Source organism: Physella acuta, unplaced genomic scaffold, assembly GCF_028476545.2.
Source record: "Physella acuta isolate Inbredline_101_S28 unplaced genomic scaffold, ASM2847654v3 ptg001151l, whole genome shotgun sequence".
Lineage (NCBI taxonomy): Eukaryota > Metazoa > Mollusca > Gastropoda > Physidae > Physella > Physella acuta.
The window spans coordinates 8,566-33,912 of NW_026732668.1; the positions used below are offsets into that span (position 1 = coordinate 8,566).

Consider the following 25,347-nt stretch of genomic DNA (forward strand, 5'->3'; position numbering starts at 1 on the left):
GACAGTGTAAAGTAAATAAAAGCTTAAAAAATACAGTGTTCAAAACGTAATCTTCAATCACATTCAATTAATTCACATCAACAAAAGAAAGGCCTGTTGAATTAGATACTTATTTTATTTAACGTTAATACAAATTCAAACTCCGTGATAATACAACTGGCATTTAGCCATATATTTATGAGGATGAGGTACCTTTTATAAGCCAAGCGTGTGGGTACACTAACAAATGAAATTGTTTGGTAGTTTTACAACAAAAAAATATTTGCTAAAGTAATGGAATAGATTTAACTATTGGTCTACGAGTTTAGTCATTGATTAGTGTTTGAATTATGTTTAAAGTTTATTTATCATTGACCGTTTTATTTAGTGTTTGGTTTGATATATTTTTTATCATTTTATAGATTGAGACATAAATTTTGTAGGTTTGGTCACTGTACAGTAAAAATAATATTGTCTCTGTGTTTTTTAATGTATTGTTTTTTCTCATGCATTTTGGAAAGTGCGATGTGTCTAACAATGTAGTTTATTGCTTTGTGTCTGTTTAAGGTTTGTAACTTTGTGCTTCAGTCGATGTAGCAATGCGTAGTTATTATGTCAATAAATTGTTTGATTAGGTCTTTATCATCATTGTTGAAGAGGTAGCAGTCATTCGTTTAGTTGATATTTAAGTTGTTGTCAATGTTTTATTACCTGAGGAATGATCAAAAGACTGCGTTGGTATTGGAAGCTATTCTGTCCAGTGGCGTAGGCAGGGGGGGTTTAGGGGGGGGTCATAATCCCCCCCAATAGACCCCTCGGTATATATAAAAATTATAAGGGGGGGGGGTGTGCAAATCGAACGTTTTAGGGGGGGGGATGCAAATCGAAAGTTTGAGGGGGAGGGGGGGGGGTGCAAATCGAAAGTTTGTCCCCGGGTAAAAATTGGAACCCCCACTTGAGACGATTCTGGCTACGCCACTGATTCTGTCGTTGTGTTAGTTATAGCTGGTGATATATTTTTTAAGGAAGGGTTGCTATTTATTTTAGATATTGCAGTCGGTTATGTTTTAAGAGTTGATGTTTGTTTTACGGTTGTGGAAGAAGGGTTTATATTTACTGCTAAGAATGTGGTTGCGGATGTGGGAATACTACACGTTGGCTGTCTGAAAGGAGAAGAACGTTTAATGTTTGATGTTGATGTGGTTAAGATTGTAGGTTTAATACATTATATTACGAATTGTGTAGTGGTGGTATAAGGTTTACTTGATGCTGTATTTAAGTTGTTGAGGGTGATTTAGAGTTGACAGTCGTTGTTTACACTTTGATGGTGGAAGAAGTAATTTTAGCTGTAGTTGTAGTTGTAGGTTTGGATGTTGTTGGTTGTATGAAGGTGGTAGAGGGTGTAATATTGATTGTTGATGTTGGGGTTACTTCAAAAGGTTTGATGGTTGATGTCTGGTGGAGGATGGTTTAATTGCTGCGATTGTGGTTAGGTTGAAATCTGTTGATTGAGAGGTTGTAGTAGACTGGTTAATTTTTGCTGTGGTAGATGAGGTTGTTGATGTTGTAGGTTTAAAAGTTGTTACTTGTGTTGTAGAATTTATAGATGGTGTAGAGGGTAAGAATGTGGTTGAAGTTTTAGTTCTGTATGTTGATGTTGTAAGGTTTACATTTGTAGTTGATGTTGTAACGGTATTCCAATGTGTATTATTTGATAAGGATATTGTTGTTGGTGTTGTAAGTTTGACATTGGACGCTGATGCTGTAATGGTAGACACATGTGTATTATTTAATGCAGATGCTGTGGTTGGTGTTGTAAGTTTGATAGTTGTTGGAGATACGATGGTTGTAGGTTTCATATTTGATGAGGATGATGCTGTTGCTGTTGTAGGTTTGTTTGTTGTTATTGAATTGAAGGTTGTTGTTAGCGGTTTAGATGATGGTGAAGATGTTGTGACTGGAATTGCAGGCTTGGTAGTGACTGTAAGAGATGGCGTTGAAGACCTGAGAGATGATGATGTAGATGTCGTGGATGTTGTTGGATATTGGTTTGTTGTAGTTTTTGGATTGTTAGTTGAGGTAAAAGGTTTAAATGTTGTTGGTGTTCTGACAGTGGTTGATGTTGTTGTTGGCGTGCTGGTAGATGTTGAAGGTTTGAGAGTTGTTGACGTTTTTATGGTTGCTGATGTTGTTTTAGGTTTGTAAGTTGTAGTTATTTGTTTGATAGTTGTGGCTAAGGGTTTAAATGTAGACGATGAAGGTGTGGATTTGTATGGTGTGGTAAACGGTTTCACTGTTGAAGTTGCAGGTTTTATTGTTGTTGGTTTGTTGGCTGTTGTAAGTTTTTTAGTTGTGGTTGGAAGTTTGAAAGTTGTAGCTGAAGGTTTGGTTGAAGTTTTAGCAGGGTTGGGAGTTGTAGTGGACTGTTTAAAAGATATTGTAGGACTTTTCGTAATTGTGGTTAGTATAGACTTTGCTGTTGTTAAGGTTTTGGTAGACACTGAAGCAGCTTTAGGTGTCGTTGTTGTTGTGAGTTTGTAGGGTGCTGTATTAGGTTTGTTTGTTGTAGATTTGGTAGTGCTTATGGTAGATTTTAAAGTTGTTAAGAATGTTGGTGTGGATGTCGGTTTAATGGTTGTTGTAGATTTGGTAGTTGATACAATCTTAATAGTTGCAGGTGTTGTAGTTGCTGTTAATTTATTTGAGGATGTTGAAGCTTTCATAGTTGTAGGTCTAATAGTTTCAGTTGTAGGTTTGGTAGAAGGCTTTAGCGTTGTGTTTAATCGGTTAACAGGTGATATTCTTTGTGTAGTTTTGGTAGATGTGGTTACTGTATATTTCACTGGAGTTGTAAAAGGTTTAGCTGTTGTAAATTTAGCTGTAGAAATTGGAGATTTTGCTGTAGATTTGACAGCTAAGGTAGATAGCTTGACTGTTGTATTCATAATTATAGATTTTCTAGTCGTTGTCGTAGATCTGAGTGATTCAGAGGTAGTTGTTACTATAGGTTTCGTTGTGGATGAGGTAGATACGACTTGAGGTATCCTAGTCGTGTTTGTAATACGCTGTAAGTTCGCTGATGTTGGTGGAGTGACGGGCCTTGTAAGCTTTTTTACTGAAAGTGTTGTATTTGAACGCTGAAATGTGGGAACCTGAGTTGTCAACCCATTCGCAGTATTCACAGATGTAGAACTACTCGATGAAATAGATTTTGACGACGAGGTACTTATTGGTGGTGTTGTGGCTAGTTTTAGTACAGTTTTTGAAGGTAAGGTTGTTGTTGCCGGTGATGTAGATTGAGTAGCTCCACAGCTAATGTCTGGGTTACAGCGACATTCAACTGTACCATCAGGCAGCACTGATGAAACAAAACATTAAATGTATTTATGTTAAGTTTTTTTTATTACATCTATATGGTGGTTAAAATAAAATACGTTGTCATTCCAGACCACCCATTAGGGAGATGAAGTATATTTGTTTCTCTCAGCACAGTTGTCAGTAATTAAGCTCAGGTGCAGGGCGTAGCGAGGGTGGGGGGGCAGGGGGTGCGGACCGCACCGGGTGACACCATTTAGGGGGAGGGGTGACACCAAGGAAAAAATAGCAAAATATACAGAGAAAAACTTGAGGTGTGCAAATCGAAAGTTTGAAGGGGGGGTGCAAATCGAAAGTTTGGGGGGGGGGGGTGCAAATCGAAAGTTTGCCTCTGGGGGGTGACACCATTAAGTGCCGCACCGGGTGACACCCGACCTCGCTACGCCACTGCTCAGATGCATTTACTTTTCTTGGATAAACTCGGTAACCATAAAAGCTACGTGGACTTATTGATACCATGTAGAAAAACTTGAGACTTTTGCGATATTATAGTGTACTTTACCACGCTACTTCATCATCCCAACTTGCTGGCGGGAGCCAACATTATCAAGTTTCTATTTTTAAAACCTATACGTTTGGTTTACATATATAGTTTACATAAATAGGATCTAACTTGACGTAAATTATCGTAAACAGTTATACTTGTGAACATCATCCATCCACCATCTTGCCTCCCTGCCCCATCTTTACTCGTAACGACCCTCTTAACATTATACACTGCTAAATTTGTTTAGGGAAAATAATTACAAAATAGAAAGTATAGTTTTGTTTTAGTAAAGATTTATGGTATAATATTAATATTTTTTTCAAAAAGATAGTCTTCAAGCTTTTAATAACACAAACTACACTTGCCCTAAGAAAATTATTAAACTCTCCCACTGAAAATATTCAACTAGCGCCAGTCAGGTATCGACTGTTAATTTACCTGATTCACAGCATCCATTTCTGGAACTTGCAAGGAAGCAACAGTCTCTAGTGGTGCGAGTTGTGTAGGAACTTCTCAGTTGTTCAAAGATCGCAGATTTTATCAGGCTTCTGTATTAGACACACAATGTTAACTACACAGATTTTATCAGGCTTCTATTAGACACACAATGTTAACTACACAGATTTTATCAGGCTTCTGTATTAGACACACAATGTTAACTACACATATTTTATCAGGCTTCTGTATTAGACACACAATGTTAACTAGACAGATTTGATCAAGCTTCTGTATTAGACACACAATTTTAACTACACAGATTTTATCAAACTTTGATCAAGCTTCTGTATTAGACACACAATGTTAACTTCACAGATTTTATCAAGCTTCTGTATTAGACACACAATGTTAACTACAAAGATTTTGATCAAACTTTGATCAAGCTTCTATATTAGACACACATTCATGCGTTAACTACATATTAGGTTAACTACACAGATTTTATCAAGCTTTTATTGTATCATCGTATTAAACCGGTTTTGAAATAAAATTTTAGATTTTGAATATTGATTATACTGTCGACTGATTTTTTTCAATTTTCGAATTCAGATCTTATGTACAGTATTATTTATATGTGATGAAAACTCGAAGTAGAAAAATTGATTATAAAAAGTCGTTTAGGTTAAGCTTAGTCTTTCCAAAGTTATGATAAATTTAAGTTTAATAAAATAATGGGTACCTCCTTCATTAGGTCAAAATACACTGATAGCATTTAAATAGATGGTATAGCCGTCCATCCATAGGTATAGAATAAAAAAGTAAATAGAGTTGATGAAAAATTTACTTTGAATCACAACACAGTGAACTGTAGAAGTAGGTTTGTCCGTCTGTACCGATGTAGGTATCGTTGGCTGAATAGACAACATGGCTGGTCAAGATGACAGTCAAAAGAAATGTGTAGAGGGGAATAACTTTTAGTCCCATCACTTATGTCGGTGCTGTAGAGTTGCTGGTAATGACGTTTATACAGCCATATATGTAACAAACATATATATGTATATATACAATTATAATATATATATATATATATATATATATATATATATATATATATATATATATATATATATATATATATACATTGATATATATATATATATGAATATACATATATATATATAGATATATAGGCCTATATATATATATATATATGTATATATATATATATATATATATATATATATATATATATATATAAACAAATATATATATATATATGTATATATATATATATATATATATATATATATATATATATATATATATATTATTTATATATATATATATATATATATATATATACATATATATATATATATATAGGCCTATATATATATATATGAATATACATATATATATATATATAGATATATAGGCCTATATATATATATATATATATATATATATATATATATATATATATATATATATATGAATATACATATATATATAGATATATAGGCCTATATACATATATATATATATATATATATTGATATAGATATATAGATATATTGATATAGAAATATATAGATATAGATATATATATATAGAAATATATATATTATATAGAAATATGTATCATTTATAATTGCACATATATAATATATGTGTGTATGTGTGTATATGTTCGTTAGTATATGTGAATGAATGTACGTGTGTACATACTCCTATATGTGTGGATGTATTTTACTTCATAAAATAAAAGCCTGCTCATTAAACTCCAAAGATAAAAAATCCAGCACTTACTGTTTTCCCACTTCAGCTTGAGATCTACACACAAGAAACTAGTGACACGTTACTCCCAAATCACTTTTCACCATTGAATTATCTCAACTGATTTAATCGTGTATAAATACTTGCAGAAATACCTTTCGTTCGTGCGAATTAGAATTTGAATAGGATGAGAGATATGTCTGCAAACAAGCCATCCTTTTAATCTTCATAATTGCGTCAACGTTCTAAATATGAAGTAAATATATGTTCAGGAGTATCCTTTTTTCAATATTCGTATTTTATTTGATTAGATAAATCATATTTAAATGCAATTATAACTTAGTTATTATTTATCGACAAAATAGATTTAATGTTTTTATTTTGCAATTACATTTAATCCAACATTAACGTTTGTTCGTTCTCTAGTCTTAACCTTAACTCTAGCTCTGACCTTTACTCTAGTTTTAACTACACACGTCACCCTATCCCCGACCCTCACCCTAGCACTCCCCCCCCCCCCCCCCTTAACTTTAATCATTTCCCTCTAACATAATTTAAACACTGCATCGATACCAGAGGCGTAGCGACCCCCCCCCCGGCGCCCGGGGACAAACTTTCGATTTGGCGCCCCCCCCCTATATTTTTTATTTTTATAATTCAAAATAGCAGCTAAAATGAGCTTATTTTGGCGCCCCTAGGGTCGGCACCCGGGGACATATGTACCCCCCTGCCTCCCGGTCGCTACGCCTCTGATCGATACAGACATACAAGAAAATGTCTGACCCGACACTATATTACCTGGGGTTGTATTAGTACCCTCTAACCTACTCCTCTCTACGTAAGTTGAAGGCATCTGTGTACTCAGGAACTGCGTGTCAATGTAAAGGCCATTCAAAGGGTCCCTGACTACCATTATTACCATACGTCTCGTATTTGCTGAAACGCCCTGTGGTTCAACCTTCCGTTTGAGATATTTCACAATTATTTATATGGGTTATCCATGAACGATATATTTGAGATATTACACCATTATTTATATGGGTTGTCCATAAACGATACATTTGAAATATTCCACCATTATTTATATGGTTTGACCATAAACGATACATTTGAGATATTACACCATTATTTATATGGGTTGTCCATAAACGATAATAAAGAAATTTTAACCGTATTTTTAACCAAAATTCTAGAAAAAAAAACAACGTCGAATCACCCCCCGTAAAATAACCAAATAAAAATTGAACTCCAACTATTATGTTTTATTAATTTTATTTGTAATTTATAATCTAATAAAAACAAACTATTTTGTACGGCACATTCCTGTGAACTTCCCCGACCTGTGTTTCTTTCAGACATTTTATTCCGGAGGGGGAGGGGGACTTGAAATATTGGGGGGGGGGGCGGTGGTGGACTTAATTCTCCGAGGGGGGAGATGACGGAAACATGAGGAAAATAATAAAAAGTATATATTTTTAAATAAACCTATTTCGTTGGTGTGTGGGTGGGGGGTGGGGGGTGGGGGGGGGGGGTGCACGGCGGTGGCAGTGCCTCCAACCTCTGAGAGATGCTTAAAAGAAACTCTATCCCGGACCCCTATCCTACTACCCTAACCACCCACATTTCGACCAATCGTAACCTCATTGTCCTTTATTCGACTTAGTTCCTTGACGTCGGTTTTGGGCTATATCACAAGCGTGTAAACTTCAAACCGCTACATTGATAAAAAATACATTATGATACATGAACAGATTTTATTTAATATAAGTTTGCACTAAACGATGGCCTTGAGCACACAAGTGTAGAAACATACGATGAAAAGGTTTATACGTCAAACACATAACGAGGATCGTGTCTTATTTACATAGAATATTGACAATGCTTTGAGCTCTAGAGACGAGTTTCAATACACAAAAAGGTAGGAAACTTTATGTGAGAAACACGAAGAGTAGCTGGTTTATCTTTTATTGTACTGTGCAACGATACACATTGGCAAAGATGATGTAGGTTTTATCGGGCAAGGTTCAGCTGCTTTTGTATGTGGTGTTTACTAGATTACATAAAATACAGACTACACTACTATATCACGGTACACGTTTTAACCGTGTGTTATGACTTGGTTTGTTTTCATGTATCAGGTACATTTGTAAGGAATACCTACCAGCGTACACTAGTTGGTCTAAAGTATACGAGCCGACCCGCGGCGTATCATACCCCGCTGTTTAGTTGTTTTATTTTCTACTTTTCAGTAATTCATAATTTGTGAATTCGACAGTACCAATGCTGCCACTGAAAATATTTGCTTTACAACACTATCAGTAGGTCGTTAAAGACAATAACCCTCCCCCCACCCTCCTTTCCCCAAACGCCTACCTTACAACCCGCCCCCCATGAAAGCAGCTTCCTCTTAGTTACCTCCCCTAAGTTTAAAATTGTTTCAAACTAAATTATCTGCCCCTAATAGCCGTCACTAAACGGCTCTACGATCGTAAACATTTAGCGTGAACCACAGCTCACCAGACCATGTGGGGGTGGGGGTGGTAGGGATATGCCTAGAGAAGAAGAGAGGGGGCTGCTAGGCGCGCTTACAGCTTGGTAATTTCTATGGTCTCAATGAAGAGAATTATATAGATAGATAGCTGTAATACGGGAGCTTGTTATGTGTAATGGTTACATGTGTTCGTTTTCTTGTTATGTTTTTCTTGATATTATTAATGGAACTGGTTTGAAGGTGTGCCTATCCTTCACAATATCTGTACTGCGTGTGTTAGTTACTGTAGAACAATTACTGCTATCTTCTTTTTTTTAACAAAACCACTAGTTCAATCAATCTATCAAGGTGCACAATAATTTTTTTTTTGTCGAATTTTCCGTCCCCTAAACGGCCTGGACCCTCTTCCCACCCCCATTTGCGGGCTCTGGTGTAATAGTAATTCCGCCCCAAATTAAGTTTAAAGATTCAAAATTTCTTGCTATTACAACTTAACGGAGTATTCAATTGACAGAGAAAGAAATGTTTGAAAATTATTGTTCAAAGGTAAGGGAGAGCAGTCATGGATCTTGAATGACAAAGTATAAAGAGTTCTTTACCTTGTTTTAAAGCTAATTCTTTCATCAAAGTTACATTCTTCTTCTTCTTCTTCGTTCTTAATTATTAGTGTTGAAGGGGATCGAGATTTATCTGCCAGTGGGTTTGAACTTGAGGACTTTGTTCGAATTTTATCAACCATGAGCTTTTTTTTTTTTTTGCCGACTCGACCACGCCTCCGACACAATTAAGCGTTACGTGTCAACTGGTTATGCGCCATTGAGGCCATTGACTCCGATTTCGGCCTGCTTTTCTTTTTGGATTTGCTTCCATAGCCTTTGTCCAACCAAGAACAATCTACAAGGCAGCAGTTGTTTAATTTTGGAGTTGTCTCTCCTAGAAGAGTGGCTGTCCGCAGCTAACGAGCCTCATCTGCCCGAGGGTTCGAACTCGAGACTTTTCGGTTTAGCAACCATGAGCTTTACCGACTCGACCACGCCGAGTCAAAGTTACCTATTTCATGTGTTTTGTTGTTTTGTTTTTTTTTACTTTCTCGTACACATAGTTTAGAGGAAGCATTTTAATTGTGTAAACATATATTTCGACAGATTCGCCATTTTACACGTCCCTTCTTTAACATGGCGGCTACGGAACATAAAGTATGCATTGTAATCATGTAAGAAATATCAGTTTCAGTTGAAGGAAGTAGACGAAATTTCATATATTTGTATTAAATATTTTAAATTGCATGTGCAGTATGCTATAAACTTCAGAAAGATTTTCGGTAACAATATGTGGTACTTTACTGTATTTCCATGAGAATATTTTCAATCGAGTACTGTTTTGATTTGGTAGAAGAAATTTCACATATAAGTATAGTAGCTTATACTTGGATTATTTTCAACTTTTAAGTAACCTCCGAAAACCGGAAGTGGTATTTTACTCTATCTACGCTTACGTAAGTACCGCTCCTTTTAGGTGAACTAAATTTTAAACAAATGTATAAGATTTTATTATCTTTACTCTGAAACCATTTGTCCTGAGATCATTTGTCTGGGATATTTTGTCTGTGATCATTTGTCATGGAACCATTTATTTCTACATCAGATCTACCAAGCCTAGAAGTCAACATGCGTTACACATTGGTCGAACTAAAGAATATCACTATACTGATGAACATGAAGCTCAGTTTCATTGCATATCCTTAGTATTTTTTGTTTGACGAACTGACATAAAACGTTTTATCAATATATATATATATATATAATTCTTGCAACATCTATAAACACAACAAGAGACGTTAGGGAAGAAACTTTATTAAATTGTTTATTGTTTTAAGAGAATAAAATTTAAAATAAAGTATTGTCAACAATTGGATTTCAAATTAAATTTTAAACTTCCTGAAGATGATACATTACATTTTAAAACTTCCTAAAGATTGTAAATTACAATTGTAAGCTGTATAGACTGAAGACACAACAAAAATGTAGTTATACTGAACTCAAAAACACACAGTTAATGCTGTCTTTGAAGTTGACGGCATTCCATTTTTCCTGTTGAAACAGAAATTTAAAAAATCATGTAAATAAACCAAATTAAAATCTGCGTTTTATACATATGTCAATACTTTAAAAAACTTTAAGTGCTGTTAATTATTTTTATATAATCCCAATTAATTAATAATCACCATATCAAAGCATTCTTCTTCCATTATTTGTACGTATTTACAGTAAAATTTCTAATGAATGCGGCGTCAAAACGGCCATTGACAAAACGGCCCCCTTAGAAGCGACATAAGATCAACGTTAAATCAAACACGTCAACAAGGCCAGCGAAAATGGACCCCTTCATATAGGCTCCCTACAAATAGGCTCCCGTCATATGGGCTCTCGACAAAAGGGCTCCTGCCAATGAAGCTCCGGACAAATATGCTCCCGTCATTACGTATGCAGCAAAAAATGGCTCCCGTCATAACTATTCCCAAAAAATAGGCCCCCGTTGTTTAGGCTCACGACAAAAGAGCCCCAGTCAATACTTATTCCGTAGAGCTGAAGCCTCCCGACTCTTATCAAGTGATACCGACAAACAAACAAATTTACAAACTTGTCAAATAGCTGAGTTTGTAGAAGTATACAAATAATAGCATTTAGCATACAGTCAAAATAAATGCAGCATAGTTATAAGATTGTGTCAGAAAGAAAATTGGCAAATCACACATAGTATTTTATTTCGAATAGTTGAACTCAGTAACGTCACTAGGCGGGTTAATGTGCGTACTGGGTTACACTCTTTAGGGGGTGACACCAATTCAAAAAATCGTTAATGAGCTATCAGAACAATGTTTATTAAAACATTTTGAAATGGATGAAAAGATGGCTTTCGCGAAACAAAAAATGCTAAATTACAGGAGTCGGGGGGGGGGGTGTTGTCTCAGGAGCAGAGACGTAGCGACCCTTCCCGGGACAAACTTTCGGTTTGCCACCCTCCCCGTCAAACTTTCGATTTGCACCCCACCCCCCCCCCCCACTCCTCAAACTTTCGATGTGCACCCCCTCCTCGAACTTTCGATTTGTTTCTCAACCCATTTTGGCGCCCCCTAAGGTCGGCGCCCGGGGACATATGTCCCCCCCTCCCCCTCGCTACACCGCTGCTCAGAAGTCATACTGACTCGATCGCGGGATTCGGAACTCGGGGCACTTGGGTTATTATTATTTTGCGCTCTGATATTTTATTTAAAAAGACAAAAATACAGGGTGAGAAGAGCATTACAAAAGCGTTACAGTAATCATTCTACAAGTGAAACTTGCATGAACAAAACCGATTTAGAATGTAAACCAACTTGAACGAATAATGCCATTGCACATAACTATTGCAATACAAATAAAACAGAACCAATTGCATGTGTTGACGTTTTACTTAATTAAACTTACTTGCGAGAAGAGTGCCACGTTTTTAACCTTTGTTGCAACGTTTTCCTAGAATATATTAAAGGCAATGTAATAATGTGCATTTTTAAAAATAACAATCATGGCTTAAAATATATTACAGTAGTGTTAATGTAGGTAGTTAAATAATTATAACATAATTAATTCACTAATTAATTAATTACTTGTCACTTTAGCGGTAGCCTCCTGAGTGGTTGTCTCTTGGGTGGTAGTGGTTGTTTCTGTAAATTGGAGTAAGTCGAGTAAGTACCATTTCCGATTACAGAAAACCAGCTCAATAGATTTAATACTTGCAAATGATATTTTGTAAATCTAATTAAAACAGAACTCATGTTGTCATTTGTAATCATTCACATAGACAGAGAGACAGATAGGATTGCAAAATTAAGTTTTTCCGACACTCGAAGGTGTAAAATGTCGATAAATCAATAAAATCTAGATTTTGATTTTACGCACTATTTATATTCATGTTTCGCTAATGAGGCGAATAACTGCAAAAAGTGTCAAAATATCTGTTGATTATTCAATGCGAAACTTCCTCTATACTCAGTAAATGACAAAGTAAAAATGTGCGTATTCTATTTGGCGTACTAAAGTTAACATTACTTCAATATAAAAAAGGTAAATGCTATTATACTTGCTACTTCTATTAAATAGGCGTACATACACAAATATAAAAATTCTTAATTTGCCAAAGAATTCTTACGCATTTCGCAGCGAACAAATGCTTTTGTATTTTGGGTGGAGCTGACGTCGATGGCATTTCCTTGCAAGACTTGGGTTGTGCATGAGCCACTGTTGTATGCATATCCAATGCATTTTGGGTTGTTTGCACAATTTTGAAAACAGCCCTGCATCCATCGACCAAGAGAAAATGCAGATATGGATTAAAATTAGCTGTCAAAAACTATTACATGTGTGCATAGGGCAGCTTAAAATATAATCAGATACAGGCCATTAAAATTTAACTTACTTTACCCCCTTTTTAAAATATTCAAATTATTGAAATATTTTATCATTCGATTTAAGCTTCTTCTTCTTCGTTCTTAATTTTTAGTTTTGGAAGGGATCGAGCCTTATCTGCCAGAGGGTTTTGGTTTTTGAACTCAAGACTTTTTCGAATTTATCAACCATGTGGCTCCATCACAATTAAGTATACGTGTCAACTGGTTATGCGCCATTGTGGCCATTGACTCTGATTTCAGCCTGCTTTTCTTTTTGGATTTGCTTCCATAGCCTTTGTCCAACCAAGAACAAACTACAAGGCAGCAGTTGTTTGATTTTGGAGTTGTCTCTACTAAAAGAGTGGCTGTCCCCAGTTAACGAGCCTCATCTGCCCGAGGGTTCGAACTCGAGATTTTTCGGTTTTTACCGACTCGACCACACCGACCTCCTCGATTTAAGCAATGTTAAATCGTTTTATTATAATTTATGTTCTGTGTTTTTCGTGTTTTGTGTTTACTTATACGTTAAAACATTTGTTTTATCCTAACAAGATATTAAATTAAATATTAATTAACAAGATATACTTATAGGCAAATGAATTTCAAGCCATTTGGGAAAATTCTGCAGTAAATCTATTTTTCTATTACTAATTTTAAAGATTTTTTTCAGCACGGCAGAGATACATTAGACACTGGATTTAAAAAAAATATTTAAATTTAATTCAGATTGTATAAAATACAGCTTTAAAAGACATTACTTTAACTCAACTGAAAAAAAAAAATATATATAAATAAGCGTAGCATACACAAAGCAAACATAATCTCTTTTCGAAATAAAATAACTCCTAGTAAAAAGAAAATTGGCTTGTGCTTTTGTTAACCTACAAGGTGATAACTTACTGGAAAGATAATTTAGTGACAAGACTTACATAGTGATTGGTACTAATCGCGCTTGCCGGTTGGTAGTTTAGATACGCTGAACAGTGTGCTGGGAAAAAGAGACAACATTCTATACACAAATATTAAGGTATCTAAACACATCATTAAACGTGTAAACGAATATCTAAAGGTGCATAGGCACACAGACACAGGGCAAGTAAAAGAATTAGACACAGACTAAAGCAAAGGCATAGGCATTGGCATAGACACAGACTAAAGCAAAGGCATATGCATTGGCATAGACACAGACGCAAGAGTGTATGCATATGTGTAGGCACAGAGGTAGGTACAGAGGTAGGCACAGAGGTAGGCACAGAGGTAGACACAGAGATAGGCACAGGTGTAGGAACAGAGGTAGACACAGAGGTAGGCACATAGGTAGGATCAGACGTTGGCAATGACTTAGGCATTGTCATAAATGCAGGCGAGTATGCGTAGACGAAGCATAGACATAGTCCAGACATAGGCATAGGTTAAAACGTATGCACAGACGTTTGCATGGAAGTAGACCTGGGCATGGCGTAGCTATATTTTAAAGGTTAAATCATGACTTGATTTTTTTAAAATGTATAAGTTATATTTGCAGATCAAACTACATAATATATAGATAGCACTTAATATAATAATATCATTGCGTAATACGTACACGCATCATTAGCACAGATCACAAACCCTAATGACGCTTTCTCTATCGATGTATCAATCGCTGCTGACAATGTTGTGATGGTGCAGTTACCGTTGTAGTTATAGTAATAGCATTTGGTTGTTGCTACGCACGCCAGAAAACAATCCTAGAATGTTGGAATAAAAATAATACGTTTATCAACATATATATATATATATATATATATATATATATATATATATATATATATATATATATATATATATATATATATATATATATATATATATATATATACAATTGAAAAACAGTGTCATTGACCGACGATTAAAAATATGAGATTTTATGCCAGTTATAATTGGTGTACGAACAAAGAAATGTATGTTCATAATAGTATTTAAGTACATAAATACGATTGCTACTTTCATCAGTGGAGTAAGTTTATAAGAATGGAAGTCTATTGTAAGGTTATCATACTATATGGTGTTAACTAGCTGTATTGAGTAAATAGAGTTCTGTACACGTTTGGTATCCTGCGATGATGTAATTATACATTCAAACTAGTGCTATTCTTGTTTATGTTTATTTTATTTTTATTTTTTTCTCTTTTGTTTTAAAGTTTGTTTATTTATATTTAAGTTTGTTTTATTTAATCGAGTGCAATCCTTTAAAGATCTATTTTTTCTTGCTTTTTTTATTTATACGTTTTTTCTTTTTGTTTAAATTTTGTTTAAATTTTGTTTACATTTTGTTTAAATTTGATTAATATATAAGTTTGTGCCTTGATCTATTTCTCTTGCTTTTTATTTAGACCCGCCTTAATTAGCTTATTATTAGATTTGATCTATCCAGTAAACAGATCATTTCACTTTAGCGTTGGTTGATTTAGTTAAACCAGAGGAGAGATACATACATTTTGAGAGCTAACAGTCACGGCCTGGTTAGTAAATGGGCTGAGACTGTAGGCGACACAACCGTCTGAAACACAATGAAATGGTTGACCTAACCTACAACATGCTCAAAACATCTAAACAATATTTCACGTAAAACTCGGTCGTTTGTAAGCGTTTGCAAAATAAAATATATATAGAAAATAATGTATATACTGTTGCAAGTGGCCGCCTCTTCCCCTCCAAAAAAATCAAACGCCTCATGGGAGAAAAAAGTCCCTCACTCTCTCTGTCTCTTTCTCTCTCTCTCTCTCTCTGTCTCTCTCTCTCTCTCTCTCTCCACCCCATGCGAATGGCTATCTCTGTTTTTGTCAATGATCAGATCACCGAGTAAGTAATAGATATACGGGCACTTCCTGTGTGGATCAGCCGACTAACTCAATGATAATTGCTCCGTCTCTAAGCAGTTTGAATCTATAAATAGAATAACAAAAGGAAGGAAACGAAATTTTAAACTGATTTCCGCCATTAAAAAAATAACATGAAACCTACAGTTCACGACACATCGCATAGGAATTTAAAATAAATATTAGGCCTATAGGTTTAATACATATTGCATAGAATATAGAAATTTAGATCTAGTGTTCTGGTTAGTAGTTATTTCATGTTTATTAGAATATAGTCTAGAATCTAATCATACGGCTGCATAAAAAGAAAGTTTAAAGGAAATAGAATAGGAATCTAGAGAAGCGGAGGTAAGAAGGTTAAATTAGTAATTTACATGATTTTTATTGTATTTGTAGTTTCACTGTTTGTTAGGCCCAATTATTAAATCTTTAGATCAGAGGTCCAGCTTGATCATGTGTGGTATCTATTGTGGTGCATTGGAATGAAAAGCCCACATACTTAAATATAGAATCTAGTAGGCCTATACTATAACTGTACTGCCCTATACTTTAAATTTGTTGCCACAAGAAAAAAGCATATTTACTATTAGGCCTATTAGTTATAATTTAATTAAATTGAAATATTTGATTATCTTTATAGTTTATAGTGAATGCATGCTAATGAGCATTATTCAAGCTGCTGTTATATTTAGGCTCATAGGCCTATATACTCTATAGCTTAGGCTATATACTATAGACTATATATTATATACCAATATTGTGCATAAAACTTAAAGCATGTAAGCATACACAATAATAATTATCATTAGACCTATAGTAACTTAGACTCGTACTATTTAGTACTTCTTTAATAGTACCTTTAAACTATTAGGCATAATTAAATAATGATTAATGATTTCAGTGTTTTCCGCACTCGAGAGGATAGAGGTTGCAGGGAATTTAGAGACTAATCTTTGCCAACATACTGGATTTCCGGTGATGACAATAGGAGCAAATAGTATGCGGCTCAGTTAATACTAAAAAAAATTGATTTTACTAATTAGTGGTAAGCTCTTTTTTAAAATAATATATTATAACATGGTATTGCAAAGGTTCAGGTTGTCCAATAAATGGTAATTAGAGTCAGGTTTAGAACTATAGTTTAATGCTTGGTTAGTAATTTGCATCAAGTTGGGAAAGACATAGAAATGGAAATACATAGAATGTAATGTGTTCATTCGCAAACGTTACTATTTAAATTTTTCTAGGGCTGCTATTTATTTCTGAATAATAAAATCACTATACTTATCCAATATATTATGTTTAAATAAAGTGAGTTTAGATCAGTCGAGTAAATAAATTTAATAGCAAGACATAGCTAAAATTTACAATGAATATATATATATATATATATATATATATATATATATATATATATATATATATATATATATATATATATATATATATATATATATATATATAATTTGATTGCTATTTTATAAAAGTATGTAAATCACAGACCAAACATTACTTTGTATTGTGTCTACAACTTAACGAAAAATGCTACTACTTTGATGGATTGCACTAAATAGGGGTTAGCTTTAATTTAATAATTTGTGAGATATTCTTGCTAATCTATGTGTAAATTGCTTTTCAGGACTATGAGTGTGTGTTTGGCCATCCAGATTTCATAACTACAACTGATGTTCAATTACAAGGGATATTAATCAGTCTCCGTGGACTATACACTGTGCCTAGTTTCATCCTCAGGTAACTGTACTATAGACATAACCCATTTTTTAGAGTAATTATTATAGCAAGAGATAGCATTGTATGTTATAATAAATATAATGGATTTTAATCCAAAATATTTTATTAATTATTGTCTTTTTTTAAATTCTAATAAATCAGTGAGTGTACAACATAGAGGGTATTATATTTGAATGATAATTGAAACACATATTGTTATAGAGCTCAAAAACTATGTACTTATCTAATATAATTAATATACTGAAACAGTTTTATTGAAGCATATTATTTCATATTTTACCACACAGAGACTGATGTGTAAGCTTAAAGTAAAGACATCAAATCAAAGTATCAGCCATCAAGAGGGTAAATATTGATAGTCTACTTCATTAATCTTCAATATGAATGAACACAATTTTAAATCTATAATCTTTGCTGATAATGTTTGTTTCTTGTTATTCATCATGTTCAGTGCTTTATCTTTTCAAAGTAATTAGTTATAGTAAAGAAATATTAGAGATAGTAATATAAATTTGTAATTTATTTTTCTTGCAAGTTCCACAAAAGAAAGTATCAAAATATTTTGCCTTTATTTCATTTACAGAAAAACATTCAAAATCATATTGTGATACACAAGTCAAGCAAGTCTGACCAGCATTTTGATACAGGCCAAGAAAAAGCTGGATACTTGATTGGAAGGGTCGCACAAAAAACATGGGTTATCACTAGGGAAACAAGCTCGCAATACAGTTCACTGTTAGGACAGCAAGCCAAATACTTCTAAACTTATTTGAATCATTTTTGCTGTTTATTATAATTCATCCAATTGTCTTATTAAATATATAAATTTATATATATACACAATTCCTAATATAGAATTTCTAAAAATGTTTTATTATAATATTTAAAAATGAAACAAACATGTTCCCAGAACACAGCCACATAATGTCAACATGATCCCAGAACACAGCCACATAATGTCAACATGTTCCCAGAACACGGCCACATAATGTCAACATGTTCCCAGCACACAGCCACTTAATGTCAACATGTTCCCAGAACACACAAAATGGCAACATGTTCCCAGAACACACAAAATGGCAACATGTTCCCAGAACACAGCCAAATAATGTCAACATGTTCCATGAACTCACAAAATGGCAACATGTTCCCAGAACACACAAAATGTCATTATGTGCCCAGAACACACAAAATGGCAACATGTTCCCAGAACACACAAAATGGCAACATGTGCCGAGAACACAAAAAATGACAACATGTGCCGAGAACAATGCCCCTTACAGATGACATGTTCCCAGAACACAGCCAGCAGTTGGTCTGCCATAAAAAGTTAACAATACTTTACTTTTTCCTTAACAATTTTACAAGCAGGTAATAAAGCCATAAATCTTTACTGTGGATATAGCCAATAAATAGGGTAACCTTCACTATATGCAATTTGTAGTTTTCAATGCCTGTCCCATGCATATTATTTAGCCTATTGTTTTGGGTCTTGCTTCAGCTACTCAATAAATTATATAGGCATGAGAATTTTCATTTTAATCTGCAAAAGCTACATTCTGTACATTATTATTTTCAAACTACATCATACATTTTTCTCTTCTCTGATAAAAAATATTCCTCATATTGTTTGTGTCAAGTATTTTATTTTTATCTATGCAATGCTATATTCTTATTTTATAATAATTACTTTTATACAAATTCTTTTGAAAACTGTTCTTTATTGATTTGTATCATTTTCTTTATTTCTGAAAAATAAAACTTTGTTTGGGAATCCTTTTTTTGTTTCTGTACAAATTAATAAACATAAATACCTACTAGGCTTAATATCCAGCAACATTAAACAATTAAGTAGGGCCTATTGTTAGTAATGGTAAATTATATACTAATTAATGTGATTTCAACTGTGTCAATGTTGCTACCAACTCAAATAATTAAAACTGAAGCCATTTACTATGAAGTAAAACTTGGGTGTAATCCAAATCCACCCAGTTGCCGGGGGCAAGGTACCAAACATGATGTCCAGTAGAGGGTTAAGAAAGTATCATTATTAAATCACTATTAAACCCCTCCTCGCCTACGTCATTGCTTGTATGCATATGGACGTTATCGGAATTTACTGTATTGCTTATAAGTCGAAAATGCGAAAAAGACACGTTTAACATTACTAGTTTGAAGAATAACATTCATGTTAGCCGAAACAGGTGTATTCTAAAGTTGTTTAAATTCATTTTATTGTTCATTACGATTATGATGTCGTAAAATATAGGCCTATTTAAAAAAAGCATAACTAAAAAGTGTTTAAACCCATTTTCTTCTTAGAAAAGCCGCACATGCATGATATCATTAACATTACGGCAAATCAAACCCTTGAAGAAGCCCCAATCAACCATTCAATTATTACGATGGGCAACAAATAAAAAGCCCGCATCAAGGTACAGTCCTTATGCTATCGACATTAGCTCAACACCGGCAACTAACGTGTCCCAAAACCAAGAATTGAAATCTTGACCCATTATTCTGATTAATTAGTGGTTAAACATCTTTAGGCATCTGAAAACGTTAGTTTTTAATCTAGTGTACTCAAAAAGGAACAACATAAAGCTTTATGCCGCCTTAAAAACCCAATCCCATGTTACGCAAGGCGTCGATAAAGAAAGAATAAGGCTTTGAGTCAGAACAGGCAAGGGCTTAGATAACTGCAAAATACCTAATCTGTAGACCTCACAAGTCTAGACGATATATTTGTGCCTCTGTTTTTAGACTTTCAGAACAAATGCATGTGATGTGGTCAGTAGGTACATAAAAGAGAAAAGTAGTTTTAATCTAGAGACTTCAAACATTTCTGAAGGACCGAATTTGAACTTGTAGGCCGTGGTGTCGATGCCAAAGTTTAGCGTCGTCCGCAAAGATAAGCTATCGTTATATCATCTCTATGCCCATATTGTGACAGATATTTACAAATTTGTCTAATATAGGACAGAATACATAGCTACTCAACAGAGATAAGCGCAATCACTTGTCCACGACTTAAGAAACCACTGTACTGCAAAACCCACCTAAATGGAAAATGTCTTAGATGTGTGTTTTAATACAAATGTGTACCTCGTCGCGAGTTAGGACCTGTAGGTAGTCTGTTACTACTCTATATCTAAAAACAATAAAAAGATAACGTGAATTTTATTTGTTCAATTTCTTGGTTAACTGAATTTGTTGCATCTTGTTCAATTTTGTTAATATTGATTAACCTAAAGGGTTCAAATGTAACAAAGAAAATTGTGACTAAGTTTCCGGGTGCGGGTATGCGGACACTAGTTAAAGTAGGCCCTATATATCTATTTATATTTATAGAAATAAAAGTATGTTTATCTGTTTGTCCTATATGAATTACTACATCTTTTTCTTTTTCATCGGATCGCCATAAACTTTGTGAACAGAGTTTTTTCCAGGAATCTATTCGGAGGGGGGGGGGGGGGGGGGAAAGCAGAGCCCCCCCCCCCCCCTCACCCCCCGAAGAAAGTCTATCGACCCCCCCCCCCCCCACCCCCGAACGAAACGGAATTTATATAGAAAAAAATACTTTTAACAGTGTCCGCACGCCCCCCCCCCGGAAAGATTTCGCCAGGGCGGCACCCTAGCAGGAAGCAGAAGCGTAGCAACCTATTCCGGCAGCCGGGGCGAACTATCAATTATGTGCCAACCCTATTCAAACGCTGGCAAAAAGGCGCCTATCCCTACATACACTCCCCTATATAAAATAATTGAGGATATCAGCCATGTGTAAATCTGTTTTCTTAAATTTTACTGAAGAATGAGAATTTTTTAAAAAATTGTCTACCCATTTTGGCGCCCCATTCGATCTGGGGTCTCTGACAGGAAGCAATGCAATTTTTCTCCATAAAAATAAAAGCCAGATGCAATTTGACACTGTTCGTACGAGAGTCATAAAATTTTGGGTAGTTGGTGAAAAGGGTTTCGAGAAAGAAAAAAATTCTTAAGTGTGGCACCCTGGGAGGGTTCGATTTTTCTAATTATACGATTATGAGCTCAGAATCCAGAGGGGAATCCAGAGGGGCTATCTCATCAATTGCGGTCATAGGTAATACTAGATTCAGCAGAGGCGCAGCGAGGGGGGCGGGGGGTACATATGTCCCCGGGCGCCAACCCTAGGGGCGCCAAAATGGTTGGAAAAATTTAAAAGCTCATTTTAGCTATAGTTTTGCATTATAAATATTTAAAAAATACGGGGAGGGGGCGCCAAATTGAAAGTTTGTCTCCGGCGGGAGGGGGGGGGGGCGCCAAATTGAAAATGTGTCCCCAGGCGCCAGGAATGGTGCTACGCCTCTGAGATTCAGTGATAAAACTACACCAGGTTCATCCGACAGCTCCCCGGCGGTTGAGTGGCCCAGAGCGGCCAAGACCCATCTCGGGCGACACTACGGTTTAGATGGGCTACTATAAATGTTCACTAAGTAGAATAATGAGCGCCCGCCGGCGCCCTGGCAGTTGGCGACAGCGAGCGCCCCGGGCTCTACAGAGAGTGCCTCCTTAAAAAGCACCCTACAATAGGGACACGGTGGCACACGACATTTTATAATTAAACCGAATTAGGGGCGCCCCTGCGGAAATATAACCAGTGGCTCCCTGGAGCGCCAAGGGACGCGTCTCTAACACATGGGCGGTCGCCAATGTGTGTTCTACCTCACTATTACAGAGGTTGATTAACGTACACTCAAGGCTTTCATACAGTGAGCCTTGGTGCGTCTAGGCGGCAGTGTGGACAAACCCGCGCCCCAAAAACGAATATGTGGGTTTATTTGTTTAAGCATTATCAAAGATTTCATTCGTTTGTCATTCAAATTTGAGAAGTTAATGCTAATACCCCTGTGGTGGTTTCTACGAAAAAAAAAATTCGATTTGGTGGCGCCCTGGCAGGGTTCCATTTAACTCCCCGGGTTTTCCCGTGAGTACTATGGTACTTTTGTTCGTTTTAATAATTGCGAAACGCTATGAATATGATGGGCTACTATAATCGCTCACTATACCGAGTGAGGCGCCTTCCTACCTACGCCCACCTACCTACATACCTAACTCCCTGCCCACGTACCTACCTATCTACTAACCTGCCTGCGCTGCTGCCTGCCTACCTACTTTCCTACCTACCGTTATTCCTGCCCAACTGCTTTCCTTCCACCCCGCCTGTCTACACACCTCACATCCTACTTACACACACACACATATCTTCGTATGTATATATGTATGTGTTAGTGTGCTCTAGGACTATGTATTTTTACATTTTTGTTGTTACGTAGAACTATTCAGTATAAAGGAGTTTCCTTTTTTTTTTTTGACGTTGTAACTGCCGCTAAAATATTCTTTTTTGTATGTGTGCATAAAATAGTGTAGGTTTATTAAGAAAAGTAAATTTTAGTATGTATTTAAGTGTATATAATCATTTTCGTCAAGCCAATGTGTTCATAATCTTAAATTTAAAAACCCATGAAACTCGATAGCCAAAGATTTAGAATGAGAATAATTGCTATTTAACCAGTAACACCTATTCTAATTATTGTAATAATATTTTTTTAAAATAAATATACACAGAGATAGATTGTTTTCTTATATAATTTATTTAAAAAGTCAACTGTATTTCATAACGAAAATTAACACAAAATACATTCGAATAGAAACTGTCAAGGGAGACTACTCTAATATTTGTAGGAATAATAGTTTTTATTTAGAGTTTTTTTTATTATTAGAAGAAAAGTTAATCATGTAGGTTCTATAAAAGATTACCTTGCATTAAAAAAAAAGATATTCGATAGGTTTAGAATGAGAAATAGTCAAAATTATTTATTATATTCATTAGTTGATTTTTTTAATAATATAGTACAAAAACTTGTTTTAATTATTTTTTAAAAATCTTATTTTAATTAATAAATTATAAATGAAGATCGAGGATCTATATTTTTTTAAAAATAGTTTAACTGTCCCTAAACAATTGTATAAATCGCTGAGAAATTAAGAATTAATAATTACGTTTAACGCTTTATTAATTAAACGAGTTGAATTATTTCCGTTTTGATAAACTCTCTCTCTCTTTAAAACTACTAACGCTTTATCATTGAGTTTCTTAAGAGAAAAATACAGGAGAGCGGTAGTTATCATTGACTCTGTCATTGATAATTTCATTGAGTCTTTCATAGAAAATAGTGTTTGATCGGCTGCTCTCTCTCTCTCTCTCTCTCTCTCTCTCTCTCTCTCTCTCTCTCTCTCTCTCTATATATATATATATATATATATATATATATATATATATATATGTTGGGTTTAATATTTCTATTTGCACATTTATGTTACTTACCTTGTGCCCAGCATATGCCGAAAAACAACATCATTACAGTTATTAGGGTAATTGCGATTGTTGCCATGTTTACAGAGATTGATGAATTTTTTCCTTCGGAATTTAATATATTAATATCAATTACATTTAGTAATACAATTCTACAACGCTTTTCAATACCCCCCCCCCCCCAAACTCACACACAAAACACAAATATACACTTCGAAAATTCAATTCTTTGGTTGAAGTCTTTACATTTTTAAAACAAAATCGAATTGTTTAAAAACATAACAAAGCGCTACTTTCATTCTAAATTGGTGTAAACATCAACATTGGTTGTTTAAACATTTTCAAGGCAATAGTCCTAGAACATATTTAAACAATAAATAATAATTACATGTTTTCAAGGCAATAATCTTTGAAAATATTTAAACAATAAATAATAATTTAAAAAAACAATAAAAATAAAACAACAATAAAACAATACAAATATTTAAACGTCCCGTCATAAGTCGCAATCGGGCAAACGTCCAGTTGGGCGTTTGTCGCAGTCGGGCAAACGTCCATTCAAGAATACGGCCTTCGAACAAATGGCCTTCGGACAAATGGCCTTCGAACAAATGGCCTTCGGACTAACGGCGTTCGGGCCAGTGTCTTTTGAGCATACCCCCTACTACCAAATATAGAGATATATTGAAGTTTGTTTTCAGGACAACTACTAAAGTACAAAAATCAACATGCTGGAAGATAAATGTTCGGGCTGAAACTAACATAAATTCGGTCTTGTAGCGACAATTTAAAAAAAAATTAAAACAAACATTTACTCGCCTGAGTGAAAGCAATGTCTCAAATTTGTGCAGCCAAAAGAAGCGCAGAAGTTCAGATCCACCATGTTTTATAAGCTGTGTGAAAACAAAGTAGCCAATCAAAAACTTTCCCTAAGATAATGTTATTGCAATAAAAAAATCATAGGCGTGGCGAATTTTTAAAAATTGTTAGTCAGGGACTAGAAAAACGATTCGCACTAAAAGAACTCAAACAATATGTATAAAGTAATATTTCCGGTTACCGGAAATCACTTAAAGTATGAAATATGTAAGACAATAAGATATAATACATTTTTATAAAACCTCGTCCACTTAAGTGGGACGGCATTCAAGTGCTCGTTATTTAAATGACCATAAGAAAGTACCAATTCCTGTAATCGGAGGTAACTCAAAAATGCGAAGTGATTCAAGAATAAGATCAGTGTTTCTTCCAGACTTTTTTCTCCAGGGGGGGGGGGGGGGGGGCACTTGAAAATTTCGGGGGGGGGGGGGGCGGCGGTAAACTTTCTTCGGGGGGGAGGGCGGACACTGTTAAAAGTATATATTTTCTATATAGATTATATAAATTTCATTTCGTTCGGGGGGGTGGTAA

At 34.8% G+C, this 25,347-nt stretch overlaps 1 protein-coding gene and 1 long non-coding RNA gene across 2 annotated transcripts; one reads left to right on the forward strand and one right to left on the reverse strand.

The window, feature by feature from the left end:
- Positions 1-1,406: 1,406 nt before the first annotated feature.
- On the reverse strand, positions 1,407-24,812 carry LOC131956461 (mucin-2-like). Its single transcript, XM_059320910.1, has 7 exons — positions 24,757-24,812; positions 23,950-24,042; positions 15,450-15,514; positions 14,558-14,702; positions 13,902-13,960; positions 12,735-12,879; positions 1,407-3,337 (listed from the first exon to the last, which is right to left on the reverse strand). Exons 2-7 carry the CDS (start codon positions 24,014-24,016, stop codon positions 1,407-1,409), a joined length of 2,412 nt encoding a protein of 803 aa, XP_059176893.1. The 5' UTR covers positions 24,017-24,042; positions 24,757-24,812.
- On the forward strand, positions 16,825-18,511 carry LOC131956459 (uncharacterized). Its single transcript, XR_009388967.1, has 4 exons — positions 16,825-16,878; positions 17,473-17,585; positions 17,873-17,930; positions 18,169-18,511. It is a non-coding gene; the product is annotated as an uncharacterized LOC131956459 (long non-coding RNA).
- Positions 24,813-25,347: the final 535 nt, after the last annotated feature.